The sequence below is a fragment of the Rhineura floridana genome, chromosome 3 (assembly GCF_030035675.1).
Source record: "Rhineura floridana isolate rRhiFlo1 chromosome 3, rRhiFlo1.hap2, whole genome shotgun sequence".
Taxonomy (NCBI): domain Eukaryota; kingdom Metazoa; phylum Chordata; class Lepidosauria; order Squamata; family Rhineuridae; genus Rhineura; species Rhineura floridana.
In genome coordinates, this window is record NC_084482.1 from 188,461,967 (window position 1) to 188,472,237 (window position 10,271).

Consider the following 10,271-nt stretch of genomic DNA (forward strand, 5'->3'; position numbering starts at 1 on the left):
CAAGGGATGGTTTCAGGAAAGCAAAGCAAACACCAATTAAGACTTATAATGAAATCCAAAAGTTCTTTTTACTGGATCAGAATGTACAGTTTAATCAGAACGTCATTTTGGAAATTTTATTTTTTAATATTGAGAAGCAGTCTCTTTCCTGCCTGGGGAGGGTTTGCCACTGCTGTTATGCACATCAGAATTATTCATTTTTTAATTAGGAAGAATATTGCAACATACATAATAATTGTAAAAATATATAAAACAAACAAAAGAGTAGAAAATTGGAAAGAAGAAGAAAAAAGACCAGCAGGCCAAAGTGATTTAAAGTATAGATTCTCAGCCACCTTTGTCCTAGAGAACCAAGTCAACTAAATCAAGTTACAATTCCTTACAAGTTACAATTCTTTGCCTCTCAGGCTTAACGCATACAACAGAAATCACAGCTTGCAATGCGGCCACATTCTTAGATCCAGGCACAGGCAGATTAACAAGAAGCAATAAAACGTGCTCTAAAAGACTGGGGCTGGGGGTGAGTTGCAGAGTTGTCTCACTGGCCCCTCAGAACTATCAGCCAATGCTATAACAACAAGCACAGGCATCTGGTTGGCCACTGTGAGAATAGGCTGCTGGACTAATGGGCCACAGGCCTGATCCAGGAGGGCTCTGCTTATGTTCTTCACAAGGGCATTGTTAACCCCATTTCCTGTTCTAAGCACATGGACTCACACACCCCAAGGCTGTGGAGGGTTCAGAGAAAGGCTCACACCTCCCCCCATTAATGGCTACTGCCTCCTTAGAAATGAGTATATAAGGCAGCGATGGGGAAGTTGTGGTGTTCCTGGGCTCCAATTCCCATCAGCCTCAACCAGCATGGCCAATGGTCAGAGATGATGGGAGCTGTAGTCCAAAAACATCCAAGAGGGCTGAAGGTTCCCCATCCCTGGTCTAAGGATTGTGGATTTCAGATAAATCCTTCTGTACACCTGGAATGTAAACTAGGCCCAGCAATGTGCTCCAAGAAAAAGAAGAAGGCTGAGAAGACAGAAAAACTATAGGCTACCTTTGGCTTCTTTTCCAGATCAGCTTCTGTCTTTGGGCCCAGCAAGTGGAGCACCTGCAGGAGACGAAGGAAGATTGCATGAGCACAGATGGAAGGAACTGAATGACGTAGGTCCCAAATATCTGAAAGACCATCTCCTTCCCTACAGACCTTCTCAGGTGCTGAGATCAGAAGAAGGGGCCTTCTTAGCAGTTCTGCTGCCCTCAGAAGCTCAGGGGTAGGGGCCTGGGAGAAGGCATATTTCTGTTGTAGCCCCTAACAGAAACTCCTTCCCCACAGAGATGGATCTAGCAACTTCACTATACAATTTTCAGCGAATGCCTTTGACGGCTGAGATGTATATGTTAGGACCCACCCTATTTTGTATGTATGTAGGTGGGTAGGTAGGTATCTATCTATCTATCTGTCTATCTATCTTATGGACCCACCCAGTAGATACCCAGCCAAGTTCAAGGTTCTGGATATGGTGTATAAATCCACATGCAGCTTGGGACCAGGATACCGGAAAGATCATCTCACACCTCATATTTTTTGTGATGTTTGCGATTTTAAGTTGCTTTTAATTCTTTTAAATGGTGTATTTTAAACTGTTGCAACTTGCCCTTGGACCTCAGGGTGAAGGGTGGGTAATAAATTAAAGCAACAACAACAAAACGGGCACACTGGGTTTGACCTAGCTGTCTAAAATGACTCCTTTATCCAAATTGGCCACAGTTCCTACACTCAACCTCACCTCCTTGGGGCTCCTCTTACATTAAGGGTAGGAAACTGTAATGTAAAAAGATTTTATTTAAATTACTTTTTTAATCCTGCTCTTCCTCCAAGGAGCTTAGTGGCATACACAGTTCTCTCCACTCCACATCTCATCCGCACAACCACCCTGTGATGTAGGGTATGCTAAGAGAGAGTAACTGGCCCAGGGAGCTTCACAGCCAAACAGGGATTTCAGCCTGGGTCTCCCCAATCCCAGTCTTAGTCTCTTCATCACATTAGCTCTACGGGGCACCAAACACAGATGACCTTTAAGGGGCAGGCCCTGTTAATTCTGTCACAATGATCCAGCCAAGCCCCATCAGCCTTCTACAAGCTCTCTGTCCAGATCTGCAGGCCCCCCTTAACATACCTGCAGATCTACCTCGTTCTTAATGATTTTGCCATCTGCCCATTTCAACTTGCTCCGTGCCTCCCCTGCAAAAAAAAGAGAAAAGAAAAAATACAGTGGCAATCACCAACGCACCGGTACTGTCAGGGCAGGCCTTTGAAGCAGGAGTCCAGGGCCAACTCAGCCCACAAACACGGCAGGGCTGGTGTAAGACATGTTGAAGTAAATGAAGTAAAACGTATTACTATCTAAAAAGGGGGGCTCATTAGGACCAGGGTCTAAAACACAGGAACATAAGAGCCCTGCTGGATCAGGCCAAAGGTCCATCTAGTCCAGCATCCTGTTCTCACAGTGGCCAACCAGATGTCTATGGATGCAATAGCACTCTCCCCACTTGTGATTCCCAGCAACTGGTATTCCGAGGAATACTGCCTACAGCAGTGAAGGCAGAAAATAGCCACCGAGGTCCTGCTTGCAGGCTTTCCAGTTACCTGGTTGCTCACTGCAAGAACAGGATGCTGGACTAGATGGGCCTTTGGCCTGCTCCAGCAGGGCTCTTCATATGTTAGAGCACAGGAAGCTGCCTTATACCAAGTCAGGCCATTGGTCCATCTAGCTGAGTATTGTCTAGACTGACTGGCTGCAGCTCTCCAGGGTTTCAGGCAGGGCAACATTCCCAGCCCAACTGGAAGATGTCAGGGATCTTCTGCAAGCAAGGCCCATGCTTCACCACTGAGCTATAGCCCTTCCCATATGTTCCGGTGCTCACATGTAGTCCTACGCTAAATGAGTTAGCGAAGTTCGCAAGGGAGCGGGGCACAGGAAGAATCATCTGGAGTCTGAAAAAGTGCCCAAGACCACACTGCAGAACAAGTACAGCAGCACACAAACAATAAGACATCCCACAATGGGAACACACTTGTACACTCCCCTGCTCAGCCTGTAACTTACCCATCAGAAGCCCCATGTTAAAGCGGTAACGCTCTGAAAGGAGCTGGGCTCTGTGTTTGCTAACGGCAGCTTCTACCTAAAGACAGAGAGAGGCGGAGAAAAATTCTGATTTAAAAAGAAAAGAGAAACCGAGAGAGAAAGTAGAGGAGTTTCAACTGGCTTCCGGACAAGGCTAAATACAAGATGACAAGAAGGGGCAGGGAGATCTACATATATAGCTTTTGTTTTTCTTCTTTTGCTGAAGAACAGGGACTTCTCCCTGCCAAATCTCACCTGCTGCATAGCAAGCATAAATTTCCCTCAGTTGAAAACACGGTTTGCAATGCAGCACAATGAAGGCTGTTTAGGAAATCAACAAGGGAGAACCCTATCCCTTATCTTTATTTTAAATAAAGCAGCTAGAATTGCTAGGTACTGTATAAGAATTAAATATGACACAGGTCCTGACCACAACGTACAGTTAAAAGGTACACAGAAAGTATGCTACATGTATAAAGGTTGTACTGTATGTGACTAAGGAATCTTTGATAAAGGTGACAGCAGCATATAAGAATGCAAACAGTATAATGCAAACGAAAAGGGAATGCTTCTCACAAAACAAGAGTTTCATTTTGCAGTGCTGAATTCGAGAATCATGGGAGCCAGTAGGATGATCCAGTTTCAAAATACAACTTAACACGTTCAGAGAGGATGGTCCATTCTCCGGCAAGGAGAAAGCTCACACTCACCGCCTCTTCGATCTGCTCTGGTGTCACCGTCACACCAACGCCACATTCTCTGTCAAAGTCTGCTGCATCAATGGGGTCCACAGGGTGGCTTTTAACGTAGTCCAGAGCAGCTGCAGGCACAAAGTACATAGGCAAATTAGAGAAGGAAAAGCCAGTGTGGTAGGGTGGTTAAAACCTCGAAGCTGCCTTATACTCAGTCATACCATTGGTCCAGTCCATCTAGCTCAGTACTGTTTACACTGAATGGCAGGGTTTCAGGCAGGGGACATTCCTAGCCCTATCTGGAGATGTCAGGGATTGAACTCGGGACCTTTTGCATGTAAAGCACGTGCTTTACCACTGAGCTACGGCCCTTCTCCAGTTAAAAATAGACTGGAGAGGCCTGGGTTCAAATCACCTCTCAGCTATAAAGTCAGTGGGTGATCCTGGGCCGGTTACTATCTCTCAGCCTAATCTACTTCACAGGGTTGTTATGAGGATAAAATGAGCAGGAGGGGCGGCAGGAGAAACTGCCAAACTACACCATCCCCAGCTCCTTGGAGGGTGAGATTACAGCAAAATAAATTAATAAGTAAGTAAAATATAAGGAAATAAAGGACATTGGAGGGGAAAGCAGCATGCCTAGGCCTATAAGGCAAGCCTCCGTAGGCAAGATTGGTGGCCAAGCTTTGCTTTATGCACAGGATTCAATTACACAACTTGGGCTCAAGGAAGGATTTTTCCACAGGTGAGACTGGCTAGCAACCTTGGCAGGTTCTTGCCTTCCCCTATGGCACACAGCTTTGCTTACTTGCTTGAGCCATCTAGATTTTTTTACTAAGCCACTTTCAGTAGCCTCCAGGATTGGGGGGGGGGGTTGAGGCGGGAACTTGGCTTGCAGCTCACTAGGATAAGAGGTTGTTGGGTTAACACTGAGGTAGTCAATGTCATGCCCTCCAAATGATTTAGACTCCTTTCCATCATCCCTGATGATTGGAGATGTTGACTGGGGCTGATGGGAGCTGTAATCCAAAACATTTGGAGGGTACCATGTTGACTATCCTTGGATTAACCTGCAAGAGGGTTAAGTGTGTGGTACGTCATGCAAGTTTATGTATAGAGGATCCCACCGGAGGTCAGGGAAATAAGTTCTCAAGCTTTCTTACCGCTAGCTTCTATAAGTCAATCAAACAACAGACTTTCTCAATAGAGTTCAGGGCTGCTTCAGACATCTCTCTCGAATCTGGCTCCCTAGATCCGTACATCAAACTTGCACCTTAGCGTTATGCAAACAAATACACCACCACTCCCTTTCCTTCTCCCTTCATCTTAAAAAAGATGGGTGCAAAGTAAGGTTTGAGGCCACTCTAGAACACCCTGGAAAAGGCAATGTTAACTATTTCAAGAGGCTATTGAGCAAGCTAGGTCTCAGTGACAGCCTGAATTTGATTGGCTTTTCATTTTCTTCTCTTCCAATCAGCTTTGTTCATCTGATATATTATTACTTCAGTCCTGCTGACATACATGCCAAATTAAGCAACAATATTAGAATCCATACCATGGGCTACGGTGGGGAAAGGTGAAAAGATGACCTGGGAGTACTTCCCAGCAGTTGTAGCAGCTCGTGGAAGATACATTATCTAGCAAATCCATAGCATGTCATGTTCCTAGATCCTCCAGGATGGAACTCCTTAGATGTGCTGGGCCAATTATCATGTTGACACCATTTTCCAGCCAAACCCACAAGGACAGGTCCCTTTCTCATTCATCTCACTGCCTTAAATGCCCCCCCCAATGTCTCTGCAGTCACCACTATTCTCCCCTCACTTCATTCTACAGTCCTTGTAAGAACAGTCCCTGTAAGAACAGTCCCTTTCCACTTCCTGCAAGCCACAGATGGGAGCTTGATTGCTCAACAAAGGACCTTCCGCTATCGTGTCATTTCCTTGGCCTATTAATTTTTCTCCTTTCATCTTTCATTCATTCCCATAAAACATCCCAATCTGGTTTAACAACAAAACATCAACAACAAAAAATAATTTTCCAGTCGAGTACAGATGCAGAGTGGGATAAAAAAAACCTTCACTTAAAAGAGGTGCTAGAAACAGAAGATCTTCAAAAGGTGCCAAAAAGACAATAGAGATGGTGCCTGTGTGTAATGGGAGGGAATGCCAAAGGGCAGGTGCTACCACACTAAAGGCCTGACTCCTACATGATACAGAAAAGACCTCCCGATAAGATGGCATCCACAGGAGACCCTCCTGTACAGTGCAGTAATTGGTTGGGTATATGAAAGGGGTGAGATGACATTTTAAATGGATGGGTTCCACATATCACAGGAGAGTTCATAATAGCCAGGCCTAAACTTGAAGGTATGCCACACATCACTTGCAGACCTGCATGTGGCTGCCTCCTCACATGACCAAAAGCCAAGCTTGGTAAGGCAGTTACAACAAGAAGATAAAAAGAAAGCACAAACGGACTATGGATTATGCATCCAGAAAACCACACTGCTCACAAAACTCAAAGGAGACACAAACAGTAATGCACAAGTAGCCAACATGATGCCCTCCCTACGTTTTGGAATACAATTCCATCAGCCCCAGTCAGCATTGTCAACGGTCAGGGATTATGGGAGCTGCAGTCTGCAACATCTGGAAGGCACCACACCGGCTACCCTTGCTCTAATGCCTGGTTGTGCATTCAGCGTGTGGTTTGATGACTTAAGACAGAATTGTGTGAATAAAAGGATGATAGAGGAGTGCAGGGAGCATCTTTGCTGCAGCCAGCCTAAATCCCAAGCATGTACCGTTGAGCTGTAGATCCGTAACAATCTTCTTGGTGGCAATATACTGCACAAGGAAGCCAAGATGCTTTGGGTCCTTAAGCCGGGAGGCAACATTATATAAAAGAGTGCCAATTGTCTTGTCAGCAGCTGAGCCAAGGATCCCTTGAGCCTAAAAGTAGAGAGGGGTCAACAGGAGAGTTAAAGCCTGGTTTGAAATAACAGCTGATGTTACAATGTAGTCTGAAGATGTCAAGAAGTGACAAGAAAACCCTATGGGACAAGTTTAAGCTAGCCTTGGAGGGACTCGGAGCAGAATGGAGTGGTGAGCTTAATCATCCGGTTCACATTCAGCAATAGAAAAAATGTTTGGCCTCTGTCAGGCTGATTTCCACACATATTAGATTGTGTCTGAAACAAACCATTATTTTCAGAGTTTACTGGACTCCCCAACACCTTTTTAATAAAAAATTATCTAGCATTGACAGGTGTTCGTGTTGTAATGCTCCATATGCTATGCTCTGTCACATGATTTGGTCCTGTCATAAAGTCACAGTCTTTTGGTCAGAAGTCACCAGCCGCATAAATATGGTTTTGGATACCTCTCTCAGATTTACAGATGTTACTGTTCCATTGAATTATGTACTGGTCCTTTGGAACCTGACAGAGCGACCATTTAACTGGCTTCTAAGGGCACTTATGTGGCTAAATGTCTGAGCACTGGGTTGTCTAACCAGCCATCTCCACACACACCCCATACTTCCCATTCTTTTTACCACAACATGCAATTACCTGTGTACCATAGCACTACAACAGCCCCAATGGATGAGGGTGCAACTGTTTAAGCCCCATGACGTTTCAATGAAGCTTTTACATCTCTCTGCCGTAACGTGGTCTAATTATATGCATTTTGGGAACAATAATTTAAACAGCTCAAGCAAAACAGGAAACAAGTAGAAAAATTAGCTGCCTTCTCACTCTCTGCGGGTTCTCAAGGAGCCTCTCTCAGCTCCAGCAGTACTTTCACTTTCAGATTCTCACAGTCTTTTAAGGAAGGAAATTCCAGTGCAGAATAACAGGGCTGATATTGTTTGAAAAGTAACTGTTTGCACCATGATAAGCTTTTCAATAAGTTGGAAGCATTTCCACTGACTGGCCTTACTTTTATCACAACAGTGCTGGAACTTGGAAGCATACTGATCTTAACACTAGCTAACATCTCAACACACACTTGCTCCTCATCCCCAGTCTGAACTAAGCCCAAGTATCCATAGCTGCATTTGTTCCCCTTGCCACTCCTTCCCATACATTATCACAAATTATAGATATGCTACAAGCAAATCAATGTATCCCTCTCATAACAGCTGGCAAAAGAACCCCTGAAATTTGTTTATCTGAAGCATTTTTACTCAGCTCCCCAGTCGCCAGACAAAAAAGTGGCTTACGTACGTCAAATAAAAGTAAGACAGTTCCTGAAATGGGACAGAAGCAGAGCCACAAGTAAAATTTGAGTCCACCCTATAATAGCAACCAAATCAGATCATTTACTACAGGCTAGTGAGTCTTTTTCCTGCGCTAGGAATCACTGTCAGGATGCTCTTCCAAGTTCAGTTTTAAAACTTACAGCATGATCCTGTGCATGTTTACTCAGGTTTTACTGTATTCAGCTGGCCTTACTCACACGTAAGTATGCATAGAATTGCAGCTACGCAGTGTAATCCTATTCCTGCTTACCTGGAAGGCACATTGAATTCAATAAGACTTACTTCTGAGTAAGACATGGTTAGGATTGTGCTGTAAGCATCTTTACTGAGAAGTGAGTACAATTCAGCTCATTGGGTTTTACTTCACAGTAAGTGTGTTTAGGTCTGCACTTTAGAGTAGCTAGGAACAGACTGTGAGAGATAAAGATATGTAGCAAGTTCAAATTTGACAAAACCTTTTAAAATTAAAAGATCTTATCAATCTTTGTCAAATATCATAGGACAGAGACTGAATTTGCTTTCTTATGGTCATGTCCTCTGCCCTATGACATTTGAAAAAGATTATGACTTCTAATATCTTTTTACAGTTTATATTTATTATTTATCCATTACATTTATATCCCACCTTTCCTCCAAGGAACTCAAGGTGGTGTACAAACATGGTTCTCCCCCTCCCAATCTTATCTCTACAACAACCCTGTGAGGTAGGTTAGGCTGAAAGACAGCGACTAGCCCAACGTCACCTAGTGAGCTTCATGGCCGAGCAGGGATTTGAACCCCGGTCACCCACGCCCCAGTCCAACACTCTTAACCACTACACCACACTGGCTCTCATTTGATTTTGCAATACGTTATTGGTTTATGCAAGACCCACTGAAGTATTCTTTGCATAAGAGAGATAACAATTCAGAAAAATTCCACTAACACAGGAATGAATGCGAGTGAAGGAGGGTTACCACTTTTCATAAAACAGCAGCATGACAAGCAGAAATTCAACACCTGCAGCTTTTTTTTCGATCTGGAAAGGTAGTGATACGACACGGAAAGCTAAATCTGTTGGGTTTTCAGCCTGTTAGGTCGCTCCTACTTAAAGAAATAGAAGCACTTCCGGGGGGGGTAGGAGGAGAAAAAGTGGCAGCTTGAGAACAGCAACCAATGAGTTACAAATGAATAATTGTTACGCGATAGGAAAAGGTAACCGATGTGACCTGTATGACTGCCTCGCGGAGCAACGCAGTGAGCGCCTGGTTCCGAAGGGTCTCGCGAGCCTTGCTCTCGCTCAGACCGATACGAACGAAAAGCTCCACCGGGTCTTGTTCCTCAGCCGCCATGCTGCTTGCAGTCGCCTCTACTTCCGCCCGCCGTAGGGCTCTACCCGGTCAATCCAATCAGTGTGGGGCTGAAGGGGATGATAAGCCAACCAGAGGTTGTCGTTGTTCTTGTGACCAATGAGAAGTCCCATCAAAAATCCCCGCCTCCCCAGGCTCTACAACAAATCGGAGGAAAACTGACTTTGGGTGGGATTATGGATTGCTTCTGGTTACATCAGATGAAGGAGACATTTTCCAAGGATCATTAAAGCGTATCTACTACACGCTGTTGAGGATGTACTCCCATAATATTCACCTGGGAGTATGCCCCACTGAAGTTTAGTTCTGAGTAGGTGTGTATGGGAATGCATTGCACAGTGGTGAGGGGTGACCGTATTAGTCTGTTGCAGGAAAACCAAAGACTTGTAGCACTCTAAAGCCTAACACATTTCTTATGTTAATTGACATACAAGTGAATGGGACACAACCACGGCTACATTCCTTTGAGAGCTGACGTCAGGTTTCTGCAGCAATCTGAAATGTGTCTGGGGAAATCTTTTGCCGCATTGGTTTCAGCGTGGCTGTGTGGAATCCTATGTATCCCCACTTGTCAGTAAACCCCACTATTTTAAAAAGGGCCTCCTGCATAGGACAGCAAACAAATAGACATTGATAATGAAATGATTTGTTTGTTTGTTTATAAACAGAATTTTAGGCTGTTTTAAGGCACAGCTGGCCCCTCACAAAGTGGTTTACATCGTTTAACAATGCATTTAAAATTATGAACTCGGAATTTTTTAAAAAAATATATAGGCCAGATAATATCAGACATTAATGAAGACAGCACTTAAACTCTGATTACATGTAATTTTCTGTGCCTT

At 44.3% G+C, this 10,271-nt stretch overlaps 1 protein-coding gene across 1 annotated transcript in view; it reads right to left on the reverse strand.

Moving 5' to 3' along the window:
- The window catches only part of QARS1 (glutaminyl-tRNA synthetase 1), a 32,736-nt gene extending 23,245 nt beyond the window's left edge, over positions 1–9,491 (reverse strand). The window contains exons 1-6 of the mRNA XM_061618835.1: positions 9,289–9,491; positions 6,621–6,768; positions 3,833–3,942; positions 3,105–3,180; positions 2,175–2,239; positions 1,052–1,105 (exon numbers count right to left, since the gene is read on the reverse strand). Of these exons, the coding sequence (XP_061474819.1) occupies positions 1,052–1,105; positions 2,175–2,239; positions 3,105–3,180; positions 3,833–3,942; positions 6,621–6,768; positions 9,289–9,411 (576 nt within the window). The 5' untranslated portion in view covers positions 9,412–9,491. The remainder of the gene's footprint in view (positions 1–1,051; positions 1,106–2,174; positions 2,240–3,104; positions 3,181–3,832; positions 3,943–6,620; positions 6,769–9,288) is intronic.
- Between the last annotated feature and the right edge of the window lie 780 nt (positions 9,492–10,271).